General features: G+C 49.5%; 1 protein-coding gene and 1 non-coding gene across 2 annotated transcripts; one reads left to right on the forward strand and one right to left on the reverse strand.

Annotated features, from left to right (window-relative positions):
• Positions 1-999: 999 nt before the first annotated feature.
• LOC119952825 (outer dense fiber protein 3-like) lies at positions 1,000-13,552 on the reverse strand. The gene is made up of 2 exons (XM_038776333.1): positions 13,431-13,552; positions 1,000-1,881 (listed from the first exon to the last, which is right to left on the reverse strand). The coding sequence occupies exon 2, from the start codon at positions 1,868-1,870 to the stop codon at positions 1,403-1,405; it is 468 nt and encodes a 155-aa protein (XP_038632261.1). The 5' UTR covers positions 1,871-1,881; positions 13,431-13,552; the 3' UTR covers positions 1,000-1,402.
• On the forward strand, positions 12,419-12,609 carry LOC119953779. The gene has a single exon (XR_005458100.1). It is a non-coding gene; the product is annotated as a U2 spliceosomal RNA (small nuclear RNA).
• Positions 13,553-21,814: the final 8,262 nt, after the last annotated feature.

Consider the following 21,814-nt stretch of genomic DNA (forward strand, 5'->3'; position numbering starts at 1 on the left):
AATCCACTCCCTTAATTGGATAAGCATATGGATGATAAGGGCATAGTGTAGGTTAGATGGCCTTTAGTTTTTTTCCATGTCGGTGCAACATCGAGGGCCGAAGGGCCTGTACTGCGCTGTATCGTTCTATGTTCTATGTTATGGAGGTCTCTGCTTCAATTCCTGACTTATTGAATTTGTCAATTGCAAGTAACCTGCCTCAAATAGGGAGCTCAGCTGGAATATTGTGCACAGTTTAAGGTGCAACACTATACAGTTTCAACAATTTGAATGCATTGGAGTGAGGGCAGATGAGGTTTACAGGAACTTTCCAGGGATGATAAACTTCAGTTATGAGGATAGATTGAAGGGTTTGGGACTATTCTCCTTGGAAAGAATAAGGCTAACAGGGGGTTTGATACAAATGCCCAAAATCATGAGGGGGCTGGACAGAGTATACAGGGAGAAACTGTTCCCGCTCGTAAAGGGATCAAGACGAGAGGGTATAGATTTAAAATGATTTGCAAAATAAGCAAATGTGATGTGAGAAAAACTTTTTCAGACAGCGACTGGTTTGGGCCTGGACTGCACGGTGGGGGAAGGTTCAATCGAGGCATTCATGAGGATGTTAGATGATTATTTGAATAGAAACAATGGGTGGGGGTGTGAGGAAAAGGCAGGGGAATAGAACTGAGTCACGGTGCTCATGCAGAGAGCCGGTGCAGACACAATGGGCTGAGTGGACTCTTTCTGTGCCGTAGCGACTCTGAGATCAATTGCCTATTTCTTCCTCTTCTCTTATTTGATGATCTCACTGTACTCCATAGAAAATGGTCCATTGGGATTGATTGTTTCCACCTGTGTGAAAAATGGGTATTGGGGACATACGAAATGGGCACTGCAGTTCACGGTGTTGTGTGTTAGCGTGATTTGCCATGTGCAGGGTGCAATATTAGAGAAGGTATAAAGTAACATGTAGTAAGATCTTATGAAAGAATAAAAATTCCTCAGGAAACATTGCTCTGTGCAGTCACAAATGTTTATGAAGCAAGGATATAATAAAACCAGAGATGTTCCTTAAGCTTTAAGCATTATACATTTCCTGGTAGTGAAATGGGTAATTCGGAAACAATGGCAATTCTGACATCTATGAAGTTACTATTATCAGTGGAGACTAACTGGTCATTGTCCTATTTAAACAATGCCTTTCTATTCAAAGTATATATTCCAGATTAATAATGTGCATGAGAGACCCCTTGTAAAATTTGTCAAAGGGAAGTAATAAAAATATATGAAAATAGTATAAAAGTTTGATATTGGCTTTGCAAGTTACAGAATTTATAGTTGAAGGGTCACAAAGATTTCAAAACAGAATTAAGCTGTAATTGACCAAAATTCTTGGGCTTAGTTAACGAGATTGACCTCAATCTGTCATGTCAATGATAAGAGGGGTGACGAACTCTGAATGCCTCATTCCCATAGAGAACGCTGGGATACTTGGCTTATTGACGGTCACCTTTTCAGGGCTATGGGCTCCAGGTCCTGGCTGCTGGGTGTAATAGGTGGGCAATTCATATCGGCCCAGCATCGAGTAAGCTGGAAGTTTCCGAAGGTAAATGTTAGGGTCAGTGCGATTGTAGCGGCCAGGCCCTGGGGTTTTGGTCAGATCTTCTCTTCTCGTCCTCCCAGTGACTGAGAAACTAGCGCTGGAAGGCTTGGTGGGAACCTTTGGTCCCATTAATGCTGGAAGAGTATAGCTGTTCGGAGCAGGAACAACATCCAACTTGCGGTATCGAGTTCGGGATCCCATGGAATACGCTGGTGATCTGTGTTCATTGAGGTGGGGGGCACTCCCTGGATTATAGGCGCCAGGTCCAGGTGTTCCTGGCATCCGCGAAGCATCTAAATTGTCCAAAACAAATGATGTTAAACAGGTTGCCAGCCATAAAAACAAATATTTCAGATTGAAACATAAGACCATCAGACATAGGAGCAGGATTAGGCCACTCAGCCCATCTAGTCAGCTCCGCCTTTCAGTCATGGCTGATATTTTCTCATCCCCATTCTCCTGCCTTCTCCCCATAACCGCTGATCCCCTTATTAATCAAGAACCTGTCTACTCTGTCTTCTTGCATTTCTTCTTCTCTTTCAGTGTTCGTCTCTAACATCCTACTTTGACTTGTCTTAAGAGAAGGTTCCACAGGTGCTCTCACTGCTGTGGTACCTTGATTAATGATCATTCCTCATGCAAGGACTTGATAGCGGATGAGGGGTTTTGTACACGGCTTTGCAGGAGCCAAGCCCATGCCTGTTCAGCATCCACACACTTTGGGCTAGTTTCTTTTTAGTAATTTACGGGATGTGGGTGTCACTGGTTAGGCCAGCATTTACTGCCCATCTCTAGTTGCTTTTGAGAAGGTGATGGGGAGCTGTCCTCTTGAACCACTGCAGTACATGTGGTGTAGGTACACCCACTGTGCTGTTAGGGAGGGAGTTCCAGCGACAGTGAAGGAACGGCCGATATATTTACTAGTCAAGATGCTGAGTGACTTGGAGAGGAACCTCCAGGTAGTGGGGTTCCCAGGTATCTGCTGCTCTTGTCCTTCCAGATGGTAGTGGTCATGGGTTTGGAAGGTGCTGTCTGAGGAACCTTGGAGAGTTACTGCAGTGCATCTTGTAGATGGTACACACTGTGACCACTGTGCATCAATGGAAGGGCAACGTTTGTGGAAGGGGTAGCAATTCCTTGAGGAAGTGACAATGTTGATTGATGAGGGAAGTGCTGTAGATGTCAAAAGGGATTATTATATAAACGATAAAATATTAAAGCATGCTGCTGTGCAGAGAGACCTGGGTGTGCTCGTGCATGAGTCGCAAAAAGTTGGTTTACAGGTGATTAAGAAAGCGAATGGAATTTTGTCCTTCATTGCTAGAGGGATGGAGTTTAAGACAAGGGAGGTTATGCTGCAATTGTATAAGGTGTTAGTGAGGCCACACCTGGAGTATTGTGTTCAGTTTTGGTCTCCTTACTTGAGAAAGGACGTACTGGCACTTGAGGAGATTCACTGCGTTAATCCCAGAGCTGAAGGGGTTGGATTACGAGGAGAGGTTGAGTAGACTGGGACTGTACTCGTTGGAATTTAGAAGGATGAGGGGGAATCTTATAGAAAGATATAAAATTATGAAGGGAATAGATAGGATAGATGCGGGAAGGTTGTTTCCACTGGCGGGTGAAAGCAGAACTAGGGGGCATAGCCTCAAAATAAGGGGAAGTAGATTTAGGACTGAGTTTAGGAGGAACTCCAGGTGCAAGGGTACGTGATGTCTCGGATCGTGTTTTCCGGGTCCTTAAGGGGGAGGGGGAGCAGCCCCAAGTCGTAGTCCACATTGGCACTAACGACATAGGTAGGAAAGGGGACAAGGATGTCAGGCAGGCCTTTAGGGAGCTAGGATGGAAGCTCAGAGCGAGAACAAACAGAGTTGTTATCTCTGGGTTGTTGCCCGTGCCACGTGATAGTGAGATGAGGAATAGGGAGAGAGAGCAATTAAACACGTGGCTACAGGGATGGTGCAGGCGGGAGGGATTCAGATTTCTGGATAACTGGGGCTCTTTCTGGGGAAGGTGGGACCTCTATAGACAGGATGGTCTACATCTGAACCTGAGGGGCACCAATATCCTGGGGGGGAGATTTGTTAGTGCTCTTTGGGGGGGTTTAAACTAATTCAGCAGGGGCATGGGAACCTGGATTGTAGTTTTAGGGTACGGGAGATTGAGAGTATAGAGGTCAGGAGCACAGATTTGACTTCGCAGGAGGGTGCCAGTGTTCAGGTAGGTGGTTTGAAATGTGTCTACTTCAATGCCAGGAGTATACGAAATAAGGTAGGGGAACTGGCAGCATGGGTTGGTACCTGGGACTGTCGATGTTGTGGCCATTTCAGAGACATGGATAGAGCAGGGACAGGAATGGTTGTTGCAGGTTCCGGGGTTTAGGTGTTTTAGTAAGTTCAGAGAAGGGGGCAAAAGAGGGGGAGGTGTGGCGCTGCTAGTCAAGGACAGTATTACGGTGGCGGAAAGGATGCTAGATGGGGACTCTTCTTCTGAGGTAGTATGGGCTGAGGTTAGAAACAGGAAAGGAGAGGTCACCCTGTTGGGAGTTTTCTATAGGCCACCTAATAGTTCTAGGGATGTAGAGGAAAGGATGGCGAAGATGATTCTGGAAAAGAGCGAAAGTAACAGGGTAGTTGTTATGGGAGACTTTAACTTTCCAAATATTGACTGGAAAAGATATAGTTCGAGTACATTAGATGGGTCATTCTTTGTACAATGTGTGCAGGAGGGTTTCCTGACACAATATGTTGACAGGCCAACAAGAGGCGAGGCCACATTGGATTTGGTTTTGGGTAATGAACCAGGCCAGGTGTTAGATCTGGAGGTAGGTGAGCACTTTGGAAACAGTGACCACAATTCGGTGACCTTTACGTTAGTGATGGAAAGGGATAAGTATACCCCGCAGGGCAAGAGTTATAGCTGGGGGAAGGGCAATTATGATGCCATTAGACATGACTTAGGATGTGTTGGTTGGAGAAGTAGGCTGCAAGGGTTGGGCACACTGGATATGTGGAGCTTGTTCAAGGAACAGCTATTGCATGTTCTTGATAAGTACGTACCAGTCAGGCAGGGAGGAAGGGGTCGAGCGAGGGAACCGTGGTTTACCAAAGAAGTGGAATCTCTTGTTAAGAGGAAGAAGGAGGCCTATGTGAAGATGAGGCGTGAAGTTTCAGTTGGGGCGCTTGATATTTACAAGGAAGCGAGGAAGGATCTAAAGAGAGAGCTGAGACGAGCAAGGAGGGGACATGAGAAGTCTTTGGCAGGTAGGATCAAGGAAAACCCAAAAGCTTTCTATAGGTATGTCAGGAATAAAAGAATGACTAGGGTAAGAGTAGGGCCAGTCAAGGACAGTGGTGGGAAGTTGTGTGTGGAGGCTGAGGAGATAAGCGAGATACTAAATGAATACTTTTCGTCAGTACTCACTCAAGAAAAAGATAATATTGTGGAGGAGAATGCTGAGACCCAGGCTATTAGAATAGATGGCATTGAGGTGCGTAGGGAAGAAGTGTTGGCAATTCTGGACAAGGTGAAAATAGATAAGTCCCCGGGGCCGGATGGGATTTATCCTAGGATTCTCTGGGAAGCCAGGGAAGAGATTGCTGAGCCTTTGGCTTTGATTTTTAGGTCATCATTGGCTACAGGAATAGTGCCAGAGGACTGGAGGATAGCAAATGTGGTCCCTTTGTTCAAGAAGGGGAGTAGAGATAACCCCGGTAACTATAGGCCGGTGAGCCTAACGTCTGTGGTGGGTAAAGTCTTGGAGAGGATTATAAAAGATACGATTTATAATCATCTAGATAGGAATAATATGATTAGGGACAGTCAGCATGGTTTTGTGAAGGGTAGGTCGTGCCTCACAAACCTTATCGAGTTCTTTGAGAAGGTGACTGAACAGGTAGACGAGGGTAGAGCAGTTGATGTGGTGTATATGGATTTCAGTAAAGCGTTTGATAAGGTTCCCCACGGTCGTCTATTGCAGAAAATACGGAGGCTGGGGATTGAGGGTGATTTAGAGATGTGGATCAGAAATTGGCTAGTTGAAAGAAGACAGAGAGTGGTAGTTGATGGGAAATGTTCAGAATGGAGTTCAGTTACGAGTGGCGTACCACAAGGATCTGTTCTGGGGCCGTTGCTGTTTGTCATTTTTATAAATGACCTAGAGGAGGGCGCAGAAGGATGGGTGAGTAAATTTGCAGACGACACTAAAGTCGGTGGAGTTGTAGACAGTGCGGAAGGATGTTGCAGGTTACAGAGGGACATAGATAAGCTGCAGAGCTGGGCTGAGAGGTGGCAAATGGAGTTTAATGTGGAGAAGTGTGAGGTGATTCACTTTGGAAAGAATAACAGAAATGCGGAATATTTGGCTAATGGTAAAATTCTTGGTAGTGTAGATGAGCAGAGGGATCTCGGTGTCCATGTACATAGATCCCTGAAAGTTGCCACCCAGGTTGATAGGGTTGTGAAGAAGGCCTATGGTGTGTTGGCCTTTATTGGTAGAGGGATTGAGTTCCGGAGCCATGAGGTCATGTTGCAGTTGTACAAAACTCTAGTACGGCCGCATTTGGAGTATTGCGTACAGTTCTGGTCGCCTCATTATAGGAAGGACGTGGAAGCTTTGGAACGGGTGCAGAGGAGATTTACCAGGATGTTGCCTGGTATGGAGGGAAAATCTTATGAGGAAAGGCTGATGGACTTGAGGTTGTTTTCGTTAGAGAGAAGAAGGTTAAGAGGTGACTTAATAGAGGCATACAAAATGATCAGAGGGTTAGATAGGGTGGACAGCGAGAGCCTTCTCCCGCGGATGGAGGTGGCTAGCACGAGGGGACATAGCCTTAAATTGAGGGGTAATAGATATAGGACAGAGGTCAGAGGTGGGTTTTTTACGCAAAGAGTGGTGAGGCCGTGGAATGCCCTACCTGCAACAGTAGTGAACATGCCAACATTGAGGGCATTTAAAAATTTATTGGATAAGCATATGGATGATAAGGGCATAGTGTAGGTTAGATGGCCTTTAGATTTTTTCCATGTCGGTGCAACATCGAGGGCCGAAGGGCCTGTACTGCGCTGTATCGTTCTATGTTCTAACTTCTTCACCCAAAGGGTTGTGAATCTATGGAATTCCTTGCCCAGTGAAGCAGTTGAGGCTCCTTCATTAAATGTTTTTAAGGTAAAGATAGATAGTTTTTTTAAGAATAAAGGGATTAAGGGTTATGGTGTTTGGGCCGGAAAGTGGAGCTGAGTCCACAAAAGATCAGCCATGATCTCATTGAATGGCGGAGCAGGCTCGAGGGGCCAGATGGCCTACTCCTGCTCCTAGTTCTTATGTTCTTATCATAGAATTTACAGTGCAGAAGGAGGCCATTCGGCACATCGAGTCTGCACCGGCTCTTGGAAAGAGCTCCATACCCAAGGTCAACACCTCCACCCTATCCCCATAACCCAGTAACCCCACCCAACACTAAGGGCAATTTTGGACACTAAGGGCAATTTATCATGGCCAATCCACCTAACCTGCACATCTTTGGACTGTGGGAGGAAACCGGAGCACCCGGAGGAAACCCACGCACACACGGGGAGGATGTGCAGACTCCGCACAGACAGTGACCCAAGCCGGAATCGACCTGGGACCCTGGAGCTGTGAAGCAATTGTGCTAACCACAATGCTACCGTGCTGCCCACGGTATGTGGGCTGCTTTATCCTGGAGTTTCTTGAGTTTTGTCAGGGCTGCACTCATCCAGGCAAGTGGAGAGGATTTCATCACACTCCTAACTTCTGCCTGGTGGTGGACAGGCTTCAGGGTGTCAGGAGGTGAGTTACTCACCGCAGGATCCCTAGCCTGTGACCTTATCTTGTAGCTACAGTATCTGTATGGCTAGTCCAATTCAGTTTCTGGTCAATGGTAACCCCCAGGATGTTGATAGTGGGAGATTCAGTAATGGTAATGCCATTGAATGTCAAAGGGTCATGGTTACATTCTCTTTGATTGAAGATGATCTTTGCCTGGCACTTGTGTGGCACAAATATTACTTGTCATTTGTCTGCCCAAGCCTGGATATTGTCCAGGTCTTGCTACATTTGGACAGGGACTGCTTCAGTATCTGAGGAGTTGTGAATGGTGCTGAACATTGTGCTGTCATCCACAAACCTGACCTCAAGACGGGAGGAAGATTATTGATGAAGCATCTGAAGATGGCACTGACCTTCCTGCCTTTGAGTCAGAAGGGCTTAGGGTTTGAAGCCAACTCCAGATAGGTTGGAATGTGGAGACCGGAGTTTCAACTCTACTTTGTCAATCGGTAGATTTTTCCTATTCTATGGGTTGTAAGGGTCATTACAAATAAATATTTACACTCTTTCCCATCAATGTTCCTACTAAGGATGGAGATCAGGAGAACCGCTATGGAAGTTAGTCAGCAAAACTAACCTCAGCAAAAGTAAGAGTAACATTTTTCAGAAATATAAGCTATGAATTATCATGTGGAAAAAATTAACTATAACTTAATGTGTCTTTATAACTAAATATTGGGGATGATTTGGCACATCATAACATTCAAGGCTCTTGGCCAATGCTGGCAAATGGGATTAGGTCGGCAGGTCAGGTATTTTTCACACGTTGGTACAGACTCTTCAGGCATCTTCTGCAATTGGTTATTCTGTGATTCTGTGATTTTGAACTCTCTCTCTCTCGGGGGCAGCTAGTGGGGTGACATGCACAGGCAGTGCCCTGGCACAGTTGGCACTGCCAGATGTGGCAGCACTAAACTGGTAGTGCCAACTTGGTGATGAAAGCCTGACAGTGCCAGGGCAGGACCCTAATGGATGCGTATATGTGTGGTGGGTGGGGGGAGAGCGCGGACATTGAGGCGAGGGGATCTGCCGCCGATGATAGTCGGGGTGGGAGGGGGTGATTTGCTGGTGAAGACTGTCAGAGTGAGGGGTGGGGATGATAATAGTCTTTATTGTCACAAGTAGGCTTACATTAACACTGCAATGAAGGTACTGTGAAAAGCCCCTAGTCGCCACACTACGGTACCTGTTTGGGTACACGGAGGGAGAATTCAGAATGTCCAATTCACCCAACAGCACGTCTTTCGGGAGGAAACCGGAGAAAACCCACGCAGACACAGGAGAACGTGCAGAATCTGCACAGACATTGAATTGAACCTGGCGCTGTGAAGCAACAGTGCTAATCACTGTGCTACCGTACCGCCCTATAACTGTTGGGGAAGGACGTATGGGTGATCTGGCAGTGATAACTGGCGGGTGGGAGTGGGGAGGGCGGTGTTCCAAGACATCTGAGGTGTGGCCTGAGTGCTGGTCAGGGCTGCCTTTAAGGTGTGTAGATAGCCTGGGTCACATTGAGATCCAAAAAGACGAGGTGTTGGGCACCTTGAAAAATATTAAGGTAGATAAGTCCCCAGGGCCTGATGGGATCTACCCCAGAATACTGAAGGAGGCTAGAGAGGAAATTGCTGAGGCCTTGACAGAAATGTTTGGATCCTCACTGTCTTCAGGTGATGTCCCGGAGGACTGGAGAATAGCCAATGTTGTCCTTTGTTTAAGAAGTGTAGCAAGGATAACCCAGGGAACTACAGGCAGGTGAGCCTTACGTCAGTGGTAGGGAAATTACTGGAGAGAATTCTTCGAGATAGGAAGCAAATGGACGTATTAGCGAGAGGCAGCATGGTTTTGTGAAGGGGAGGTTGTGTCTCACTTTCTTTAGTAATCAGCTGGCTTAACGGTAATCCCACATCCTGAAAATCATTTCAGCAAACCTCCTCTGCCCCTCCTGGTTTCCTCATGTCCTTCCTCAGTGGAGTGGCCAGAACTGGTTCCAACGATACAACTGGGGTCACACTAGCATTTTATACAGACCTGCTCTGCAGTCCCGTTGTTTAATTGTCGACCATCATGTACGACTAATGGGAGGACGAGGTCCACAAAACATTGCATGCTGATGGCGGAACCCAGCAAGCACCTCAGTGCAAATTATAATTTCAACTATCTACAGCCAGAAGTCCACAGATGTGCGGGTTAGGTGGATTGGCCACGCTAAATTTCCCCTTCATGTCCAGGGATATGTACTTTAGGTCATGGGGTTACGGGGATAGGGCCGGGTGGAGGAGGGAGTGTAAAGGGGTCGAGTGCTCATTCAAAGGGTCGGTGCAGACTCGATGGGCTGAATGGCTTCCTTCTGCACTGTAGGGAATCTATGATTCGATAAGTGTTGAGTGGAAGATCCGTTTCAACCTTCTCCTGAGGCATCACAGATCCCTGTTGTCATAGTCCCAGATGACCATAGGCTGTTTTCCCCTTTGAGGGGGAGAGCTGACTGGTGGTGATTTAACCCAGGCCTCAGGCGATGTTGAGAAGGTGGGGCCTCCATGAATAACCTCAGCTGGCATGGGAATTGAACCCGCCCTGTTGGCCTTGCGCTGCATCACAAACCAGCTGTCCAGCCACCTGAGCTAAACTTGCCCCCTGCTGGTGTGAAAGTGCACTGCAGGAAGCATTTATTGAACCAAATAGATCATTTATAAAGAGTTTTTAAAATAAACTTAGAGTACCCAATTAATGTTTCCAATTAAGGGGCAATTTAGCGTGGCTAATCCACCTAGCCTGCACATCTTTTGGGTTGTGGGGGCGAAACCCACGCAAACACGGGGAAATTGTGCAAACTCCACACGGATAGTGACCCAGAGCTGGGATTGAACCTGGACCTCGGCACCGTGAGGCAGCAGGGCTAACCAGCAGGGCTAACCCACTGTGCTGCCCATTTCTAAAGAGTTTTAATAACGATTCCCACCAATAGGAATGTGAATGATTGTGAATGTGAATGAATGTGAGGCAATGATTGTCACACTGACCCTTCAGTCTCATTTTACACATCTCCTTAAATAGTGGCCAAAATTGTGCATCCATTACCAAACTTTCTTCTGGACACAGATTTCAAACCTCTCCCTGACTATCTGTGAACTAAGAACCATTTCTGCTGTAAATAAAACAAAAGTTGCTCCAACTGATTTTTCTTTTGCACATTTGTTTTCACTTTCAGCCTGATTGGTGTTCTCTGGAATGAACGTTTAGCGGTGGAGGGTGTTCACTCCATCCCAGGAATGCAACTTTTTCTAAGCTTTCCAGCTCCCCGCAGCCGATTATAACAGTGGAGTTAATAATAATAATCTTTATTACTGTCACAAGTAGGCTTACATTAATGCTGCATTGAAGTTACTGCGAAAATCCCCTAGTCACCACACTACAGCACCTGTTTGGGCACATATAGGGAGAATTCCGGATGTCCAATTTACAGTAACCTCATTTGAACAATAAGCGATTTTCATTTTCATTTCAACTGTGAAGCTCCAGTGAGCCATTAGTTCCCAGATTTTGCTATATTTCAAACTAACTTAACCAGGATGCTGCTGCTTTTAATTAAATGCCATTTCTGTGGATTTCCTTGTAAAAAACGTAAAATTTTCAAAGCCACAGAATAAGGCTGATACTGCATTTTGAAATTATTTAATTCATATCACATGACTAGAAGGTTCAGTAAGATGTCCTTTGAACGTTTTAGACATCAGGGAATACCGTGATATATAATCTGATGCTGGAGTCAAAACGGGAATGCCAGCAATCTCTATTATCTTCACTCCCTTCCTTTTATTTTTTAAAAAGCGAACAATGGCTAACATCTCAAAGATCGTGGAGTGTAAGCCACCTTGCGTCACAAAAGCAGTCCAGCTACGCTCACACAATTGAGCCAACAGTTTGTCTGCTGCAGCCAGCTTTGAACAAAGGCTGCCGTTGGCAGGAGCTGATGTCCAATAATGGTGGCAGCACGGTAGCACAAGTGGATAGCACTGTGGCTTCATAGCGCCAGGGTCCCAGGTTCGATTCCCCGCTGGGTCACTGTCTGTGAGGAGTCTGCACGTTCTCCCCGTGTCTGCGTGGGTTTCCTCCGGGTGCTCCGGTTTCCTCCCACAGTCCAAAGACGTGCAGGTTAGGTGGATTGGCCATGCTAAATTGCCCTTAGTGACCAAAAAGGTTAGGAGGGAGGGGTTATTGGGTTACGGGGTTAGGGCAGAGGTGAGGGTCAGTGCAGACTCGATGGGCCAAATGGCCTCCTTCTGCACTGTATGTTCTTTTTTAAATGGTGCTAATGGCCTACCTAAACATTGACTGTCTCATTGACAATGGTTTCAACAAGAGGGCCTCGTTTAACAAGCCAAAACCAGTATCAGACGAGCAAGCGAGACTTGGGCTAGCAGAATTCCTTTCATGATCCAGTCTTTGGGCGTGAGGGGAAATCTCCCTGCCTGGCTCCAGTGGTTAGAATCTGCAATACACTGCCTGAGAGAGTGTGCTGCGGGCAGTTTCAAAGCCTGCCTTTCAAAAGGCAATGGGATAATTATCTGAAGGGAAAATATTTGCAGGGCCACGGGGAAAAGGCAGGGCTAGTGGCAGCACCAGGGCTAGTGGCACCACACCAGTTGGTTGCCGCTGCTGCATTCTCACTGGCAAGACATGCAAGTCCTTTCAAAAGCTTGCTCCGCAGCGGTGACAGTGACGTACGTGTGGATAGGCACCTCCCTCTCCCATCTGATTGGTGGAGTACTGCTCATCTACATAACTGTCATGCAGTCTGAATGACAAAGGGGAAAAGAGGCAGGTTCTGTCAATAGGAATCTCCTGTTTCAATGACAAAGGCCAGGAGCAATGTGTCAAGAGTGAAAGTGTCGGTGCTTTCATCGAAGAGTCTTTTGAATGCTGTGAGCGTGCTGTAAAAGAGGGAGGGCATATGACACTCTCGCAACTCAAGAAGATTGGTCATCGCTTCTCGGCCTTTTGGCTAAGATCAAGTGTAGTATCTGTTCTTATCAGTTTAATATCTGATACGTCCCTTATCTGGGGACCATATATTAAATTGATTTTTGGAGCAGGGAGATGGAATAGGGGCTTGCTCCGTCCACTCCACGCATCGAGCCGGTATTGCAGTACCTCCGGAAACGGTGCACAAACCCCCCTTTATGGGGAATTTCAAAACCTAAAAATAGTTCAATCACTTTATACTTTTTTTCCCATTCTCTACTCAAAATTGCTCCTCAATTCTCCATATCCCACACACTATTTTACTATCTCTGGTAACACTGCACAACCCCTTTTATGGGGACAAAAACACCTCAAGCATGCACATGCAATTCAACACTTTATGCCTTTTCTTTCCATTCTCTACTCAAATCACACACAAATTCCTGCCCATTCTCCATATCCCACACACTATTGCAATATCTTCACCAACACTGCACAACCCCCTTCATGGGCAATTTCAAAGTACAAAAACACCTCAAGCATGCACATGCAATTCTCTACTTCATGCTCCATTCAATCACACCAAAATTGCTGCCCATTCTCCATATCCCACACAGTATTGCAATATCTCCGGCAACCATGCGTACACCCCACTTTATGGGCAATTTCGACATCTAAAAATTGTTTGATCACTGTTACACTTCTCCACTTTATACTTTTTTCTTATCATCCTCCACTCAATCACAACAAAATTACTGCTCATTTTCCACATCCCACACACTAAACCCACCACACTGCCTCACGCTTTGCTTTGCACAACACCTTAACTACCCCTCACGCTGCCTTGCTGTTCTATCAAAATCAATTCACATACTTCAACCAGCTCCTTAATTAAACTTTGCCCAGATGCCTTTATTTATGAGTATTACAAAGTACAGAGACACATATAATGAAACACACTTTATTAAATATAGTTAACCCATAAATTACACAATATACATACAAGAAACACCTAGGATTCGTCTATATTACCTGCAAAGGTGCTCCGAGTCCCTCTGGTTCCTCTTTGCAAAGGTGATTCTCGCTGAATGTTGCTTCCTTCTCGTCTGCTCAAGAGGTCACCTCACACACCAAGCTTCGAGTCTTTGCTCCCGAGTAGGCAATGCCTATTTTTATTCCCCTGTTGCCACCCACTGCCTTCCTCCGCCTGCCCTTGGCCTTCGGCCAATGGAGTCTCAGAAGGCAGGGCCCTGGGTTATTCAGCAACTGTGCACAATAGGACAATGGTGCTGCTCCAGACATGTCTCTCCCCCACCCTCCCCCTCTCGGCAGCCAGTCTGAGTTTTGTATATTCGGATTTTGCAGGCTTCTGCAGATGTGGTTTTTAAAGTGCCCAATTCTTTAATTTAAGATATCCAATTTAATCAGCCTTAAAACTAAACCCTGATCCCAGGTTCGATCCTGGCTCTGGGTCATTGTGTGGAGTTTGCACATTCTCCCCGTGCTTGCGTGGGTTTCGCCCCCACAACCCAAAGATGTGCAGGCTAGGTGGATTGGTCACGCCAAATTGCCACTTAATTGGAAAAAATAAATTGGGTACTCTAAATTTAAAAAAAAGAAAAAAAAAACACCTTCTTCCCCCTCCCCACACTCTTATCACACTCCTAAACCACCCTCCAACGTCCCCAACCGGAATCATTGCTCAACCATTGCTTAATCGTCACATTGACAATATCACACCTAACTACAGTCACAGACTAGCGTTACAGACTCTCAGCGGTTGTAGCAAGGCCTAAACAACACAACGGCCTACAAAGTGAAGCCGAGCAGTATCTCCAACAGCAGCGCACCCCTCCCCGATGAAGTCAATCCATTCTATCCCGGTTCGAGCAGGTAGCACGGTGGCACAAGTGGATAGCACTCAGGCTTCACAGCGCCAGGGTCCCAGGTTCGATTCACCGCTGGGTCACTGCCTGTGCAGAGTCTGCACGTTCTCCCCGTGTCGGCGTGGGTTTCCTCCGGGTGCTCCGGTTTCCTCTCACAGCCCAAAGACGTGCAGGTTAGGTGGATTGGCCATGATAAATTGCCCCATAGTGACCAGAAAGATTAGGAGGGGTTACTGGGTTACGGAAATAGGATGGAAGTGAGGGTTTAAGTGGGTCGGTGCAGATGTGAAGGGCCGAATGGCCTCCTTCTGCACTGTATTTTCTATGAAACCATCAATCTTATGTCAACTGCCCCAGCAGCCCCGGACACACCCATACCCACCGTCGCAACTTCCAAAGCCAGATCGGCCTTCCTGGAAGTGCACTCAGAGCCTGCGCGGACCAGCTGGCAGATGTGTTTGCGGACATCTTCAACCTGTCCCTACTCCGTTCCGAGTTCCCCACCTACTTCAAGAAGACCACCATCATACCGGTGCCAAAGAAGAACCAGGCAACGTGCCTCAGTGTTTACCCTCCGGAGGCCCTGACATCGATCGTCATGAAGTGCTTCGAGAGGTTGGTCATGGGACATATCAACTCCATACTCCCGGGATGCCTGGATCCACTGCAATTCGCATACCGCCACAACCGGTCCACAGCAGACGCCATCTCCCTGGCCCTACCCTCATCCCCTGAGCATCTCGACAACTCGGGCTCCTACATCAGACTCCTATTTATTGACTGGAGCTCCGCCTTCAACACCATAATCCCGGCCAAACTCATATCAAAGCTTCAAAACCTAGGACTTGGCTCCTCACTCTGCAACTGGATCCTTGACTTTCTGACCCACAGACACAATCAGTAAGAATAAACAACAACATCTCCACGATAGTCCTCAATATCGGGGCTTCCCAAAGCTGCCCCCCCCCCCCCATACTCTCCATACACACACACGACTGAGTGGCAAAATTTGCCTCCAACTCCATCTGCAAGTTTGCTGACGACACGACTGTAGTGGGTTGACTCGTCTCGAACAACGACGAGTCAGAATTCAGGAGGGAGATAGAGAACCTAGCGGAGTAGGGCAGCATGGGGGCACAGTGGTTACCACAGTTGCTTCACAGCTCCACGGTCCCAGGTTCGATTCCCGGCTTGGGTCACTGTCTGTCCAGAGTCTGCACGTTCTCCCCGTGTCTGCGTGGGTTTCCACCGGGTGCTCCGGTTTCCTCCCACAGTCCAAAGATGTGGGGCGCGATTCTCCCAGACAGGGAGAAATCGTAAGGCTGGCGTCAAATCCGGGCGGGTTTGACGGCAGCCTCCCCCTCCCCGACCTGGAACCGATTCTGGTCCCCGGTCGGGGCTAGCATGCCGCGGCCATGAACTCCGGCATCGCGGGCTTAACGAATTTCGTTAAGCCCGCTTGCCAGAGTTTGCGCCGGCTGACGCATCACATGACGTCAGCCGCGCATGCGCAGATTGGAAGACTCCAACCCGCGCATGCGCGGATGACGTCATCGTGCATTTGCGCGAAACCCGCGCATGCGCGGGCCGGGATGCCCCTCAGCCACCCTGTGAATTGATACAGCGGGGCGGCGGAAGGACAAAGAGTGCGCGGGAATCGGACCCGCTGCCCGCGATCGGTGCCCACCGATCGCGGGCCCATGGCACCCTTGGCACGGCCGTGGTACAGCCGTGCCAATCGGTGCCATGGTTGCCAAGATTGGGACTTTACGGCCGTTTTTACGAACGGCCAGACCAGGTGTGTTTGCCGTTCGTAAAAACGGCCGTAAAGGGCTTGGAATTCGGCCCATCGGCCAGCTGAGAATCGCTGCTGGCCGTAAAAAACGGCGGCAGCGATTCGTGTCGGGAGTTGGGCGTGGGGGGGGGGGAGAATAACGTGAGGGCGTCGGACTAGCGTGGCCGTAAAAATTTACGACCCCCGCTATTCTCCGCACCGTCGTGAGTGCGGAGAATTGCACCCGTGCTGTTTAGGTGGATTGGCCATGATAAATTGCCTTTAGTGTCAAAAAAGTTAGCGGGCTTAAGTGGGGTGCTCTTTTCAAGGCCCGGTGCAGACTGGATGGGCCGAATGGCCACCTTTTGCACTGTAAATTCTACGACCCTCTCTCTCTCTATGTCTCTGTGATGTGAGCAGTCACACTGTGATGCAGATTATAAACTTCCACGACAGTTTGTAATAAAGAGCTGTTTTTGGACAATCTACACTATTATGTTATCAATCACGTGGCCAATGCTTAGCTGTCAGTTGACGAACCCCCCCCCCCCCCCCCGAGCATATTCACCCATGTTAGCTAACATTAAAAAAAATTTCTATTAAGGCGTTTATAAATTCTTAACAATTTCAAGAGGAAACGCAACAAAGTAAGTAACAGCCACCCAACCAACAACCACACCCAGCCAACATAGCTTACATACACAGCTCCCCAGTCCCCCTCCCCCACTAACTGATATTGTTAATAGCTCTCTTTCTTCACATGCTGTCTCCCACTCTTCAAAAGAAACCGTAGAGCTTTTTAAAATTCTTTCATAAGATGTGGGCATTGCTGGGCTGAGCCAGCATTTGTTACCCATCCCTAAGTGCCCTTGAACTGAGGGGTTTGCTCGGCCATTGCAGAGGGCAGTTAAGAGGCAACCATATCACTTCCGGTGGCCACTATGAGGGAGTAGGTCACAAATTGGTAGCTCCCACTCTGGCTAGACATTCGGACCTTTCCCCCCGACTTTTTTTGTGTTTGTAAGCGCTGGACTTGAAGAAACAGTGAATGAGTGTCTGGCGTATATATTGGTTTATGGAACAGAGAGCCACCCACCGCCTTCCTCCACCTGCCCTTGGCCATCGGCCAATGGAGCCTCTTCCATGCTGCACCCTCCCCCTCCATCACCCACCTGCGAATCATTGCCACATTCACAGCCCAGTAATACCCACACAGGCTGGGCAACGCCAAGCCGCCTACCTCCCTTCTTCGCTCCAGGAATACCCTCCTCACTCTCAGGGTCTTCCACGCCACACAAACCCCAGAATACTCTTATTCACCCTCTTGAAAAAAGCCTTCGGAATCAATATGGGGAGGCACTGGAAAAGAAACAAAAACCTCGGGAGCACCGTCATCTTAACTGACTGGACCCTGCCCGCCAAAGAGAGTGGCAGCGCATCCCACCTCCTGAACTCCTCCTCCATCTGTTCCACCAGCCTCGAAAAGTTTAGCCTGTGCAGGGCCTCCCAGCTCCTAGCTATCTGGACCCCAAGATATCTAAAGCTCCTCTCTGCTCTCTTCAACGGGAGCTCTCCTATCTCCCTCTCCTGGTCCCCCAGGTGAGCAGGGGAGACAAGGGGTACCCCTGCCTCATCCCTCTGGAAAGCCGAAAGTCCTCCGACCTCCTCCCATTCGTCACCACACTCGCCACCGGGGAGCTATACAGCAGCCTCACCCAGCTGATGAATCCCTCACCAAACCCAAACCTCCTCAGCACTTCCCACAGGTTACTCCACTCCACCCTGTCAAAAGCTTTCTCCGCATCCATCGATGCTACTATTTCCACCTCCCCAGCCGCCGACGCCATCATCATAACATTAAGAAGCCGCCGCACATTGACATTCAGCTGCCTCCCCTTCACAAACCCCGTCTGGTCCTCATGGATAACCATCGGGACCACATCTTCCACCCTTCTGGACAGTATCTTAGCCAACAACTTTGCATCCACGTTGAGGAGCGAAATCGGCCTATAAGACCCACACTGGAGGGGGTCCTTATCCCGCTTCAGGATCAGTGAGATTATTGCTCCGGACATCGTCGGGGGCAGAGCCCCCCCTTCCCTCGCCTCATTCAGGGTCCTCACAAGCAGTGGGCCCAGCAGATCTGAAAACTTCTTGTAAAACTCCACCGGGAACCCGGCAGGTCCCGGTGCTTTCCCTGTCTGCATGCTCCCCAGCGCCTCCATCAGCTCCTCCAACTCGATTGGGGCCCCCAGGCCCTCCACCCGCTCATCCCCTACTCTTGGGAACTCCAGCCTATCCAGAAAGCGGTCCATCCCTCCTGCCTCCCTAGGGGGCACCGCCCGGTACAGCCCCTCGTAAAAGGATCTGAACACCCCATTAACGTCCCTGCCACCCCGCACCAAGTTCCCTCCTGCATCCGTGACTCCCCCTATCTCTCTCGCTGCCTCCCGCTTCCGGAGCTGGTGGGCCAGCATCCGACTTGCCTTCTCCCCGTACTCATATACCGCCCCCTGCGCCCTCCTCCACTGCGCCTCCGCCTTCCGGGTGGTCAGTATATCGAACTCCGCTTGGAGACTGCAACGCTTCCTCAAAAGCCCCTCCTCCGGGACATCCGCATACCTCCTGTCCACCCTTACCATTTCTTCCACCAGCCTCTCCCTCTCAACCCTCCCCACCCCTCTCCCTGTGCGCCTGAATGGATATCAGCTCCCCTCTAACCACCGCCTTCAGCGCTTCCCAAACCACCCCAACTTGCACCTCCCTGTTATTATTGGCTTCCAAATACCCCTCTATACCCCTACGGACCCGCCCACTACTTCCTCCTCTGCCAGAAGCCCCACATCTAACCTCCACAGCGGGCGCTGATCCTTCTCCTCCCCCAGCTCCAGGTCGACCGAGTGCGGGGCGTGGTCAGATATGGCTATCGCCGAATACTCCGCCCCCACCACTCTCGGGATTAGCGCCCTGCTGAGAACAAAAAAGTCAATTCAGGAATAGGCCTTGTGGACATGGGAGAAAAAGGAAAACTCCCTACCTCCCGGCCTCAAAAACCTCCAAGGGTCTACCCCTCCCATCTGATCCATGAACCCCCTCAGCACCGAGGCCGCCGCCGGCCTCTTGTCCGTCCTAGACTTCGAACGATCCAGAGCCGGATCCAACACAGTATTAAAGTCCCCTCCCAAGATCAAACCCCCCCCCCCTCCCCCAGCCCCCCCCCCTCCCCCAGCCCCCCCCCCCCCCCCCCCCCCCCCCTCTCCAGGTCCGGGATCCGGCTCAACATTCGCCGCATGAAGCCCGTATCATCCCAGTTGGGGGCGTACACATTAACCAGAACCACCCGCTCCCCCTGAAGCCTACCACTCACCATTACGTATCTACCTGCGCTGTCCGCCACCACACTCGACGCAACAAACGACAGGCTCTTGCCAACTAAAATCGCCACCCCTCGATTCTTCGCATCTAGCCCCGAGTGAAACACCTGCCCCACCCAGCCTCTTCTCAGCCTCACCTGATCCGCCACCTTAAGGTGTGTCTCCTGGAGCATAGCCACGTCCGCTCCCAGCCCCTTCAGGTGCGCCAAGACCCGGGACCGCTTCACCGGTCCATTCAGCCCCCTCACGTTCCATGTGACCAGCCGAATCTGGGAGGTCTTCCCCCTCCCTCTGCGCCGGTCAGCCATAGCTCTCCCTCAGCTCACCACGTGCCTGCAGAACCCCCCCCCCACCTCCCCCTTCACCAGCAACCTGGTACCCACCCCCCCCCCCCTCCCCTCCCCCGCCCCCCCCCCCCCTCCCCGGGCAAGATAGGGCCTCACCTAGCTGCGTAACCCCAACCATTGTATTTCCGTACCTCAGCCGACTCCTGCTGACCCCGGCTGCTCCCGCCATCCCAACGACCCCCCCCCCCCCCCCCCCCCGATGCAACACAACCACCACTCCCACCTCCCAGTGCCGGCCCCGCCCACTACTCCTCCAGTGCGGGAAGAAAGCCCGCGCTTCCATCCCAAGCCCCGCCCCCCGACTCAACACGCGGGAAAAAGACGGGCACCTGACCCAGCAGGTCCGCGAACAGCTCCCCAACCCTCCACCAGTGAAAAAAACTAAAAAGCACCCAAATAAATAAATAACAGCCCCAAAAAGCGAAAAAGCAGAACAGCAAAAAGGCAACATCAAACACAGCCAATAAAAACAAAAGGATACCAAGGAGGACAGAGCCTCCGGACTTTGTACATCATTCCCCAGCCCCCCAGTCCTCAGTTCGAGTCCAACGTCTCTGCCTGGACAAAGGCCCAGGCCTCTTCCGGAGAGTCAAAGTAGAGCTGGCGGTCCTTGTAAGTGACCCAGAGGCGAGCCGGCTGTAACAGGCCAAACTTCACCCCCTTCCTGTGAAGCACTCCCTTCGCCCGATTGAAACCAGCCCTTCTCTTCGCCACCTCCGCGCTCCAGTCCTGATAGATAGATCCTGATAGATCCTGAGAAGAGGAACAGAGCACTTGTCATTGGGGACTCCATAGTTAGAGGAACAGACAGGAGGTTCTGTGGGAATGAAAGAGACTCACGGTTGGTGTGTTGCCTCCCAGGTGCCAGGGTTCGTGATGTCTCTGATCGTGTTTTTGGGATCCTTAAGGGGGAGGGGGAGCAGCCCCAAGTCGTGGTCCACATAGGTACCAACGACATAGGTAGGAAGAGAGATGGGGATTTGAGACAGAAATTCAGGGAGCTAGGGTGGAAGCTGAGAGCTAGAACAAACAGAGTTATTATCTCTGGGTTGTTACCCGTGCCACGTGCTAGCGAAGTGAGAAATAAGGAGAGAGAGGAGTTGAACACGTGGCTACAAGGATGGTGCAGGAGGGAGGGTTTTGGTTTCCTGGATAATTGGGGCTCATTCTGGGGTAGGTGGGACCTCTACAAACAGGATGGTCTTCACCTGAACCAGAGGGGTACCAATATCCTGGGGGGGGAGATTTGCTAGTGCTCTTCGGGGGGGTTTAAACTAATTCAGCAGGGGGATGGGAACCTAAATTGTAGTCCCAGTGTACAGGATGTTGAGAGTAGTGAGGTCAGGGTTAGGGTTAAAAGTTCGAAAGAGGGCACCGGCAAGCAGGACGCTGGTTTGAAGTGTGTCTACTTCAACGCCAGGAGCATCCGGAATAAGGTGGGTGAGCTTGCAGCATGGGTTGGTACCTGGGATCTCGATGTTGTGGCGATTTCGGAGACATGGGTAGAGCAGGGACAGGAATGGTTGTTGCAGGTTCCAGGATTTAGATGTTTCTGTAAGAACAGAGAAGATGGTAAAAGAGGGGGGGTGGCATTGTTAATCAAGGAAAGTATTACGGCGGTAGAAAGGACGCTTGAGGACTCGTCTACTGAGGTAGTATGGGCCGAGGTTAGGAACAGTAGAGGAGAGGTCACCCTGTTGGGAGTTGTCTATAGACCTCCGAATAGTTCCAGAGATGTAGAGGAAAGGATTGCAAAGATGATTCTCGACAGGAGCGAGAGTAACAGGGTAGTTGTTATGGGCGACTTTAACTTTCCAAATATTGACTGGAAATACTATAGTTCGAGTACTATAGATCGGTCAGTTTTTGTGCAGTGTGTGCAGGAGGGTTTTCTGACACAGTATGTAGACAGGCCAACAAGGGGCGAGGCCACATTGGATTTGGTACTGGGTAATGAACCCGGCCAGGTGTTAGATTTAGATGTAGATGAGCACTTTGGTGATAGTGATCACAACTCGGTTATGTTTACTTTAGC

Source organism: Scyliorhinus canicula, chromosome 18 (assembly GCF_902713615.1).
Source record: "Scyliorhinus canicula chromosome 18, sScyCan1.1, whole genome shotgun sequence".
In the NCBI taxonomy this organism is placed as follows: domain Eukaryota; kingdom Metazoa; phylum Chordata; class Chondrichthyes; order Carcharhiniformes; family Scyliorhinidae; genus Scyliorhinus; species Scyliorhinus canicula.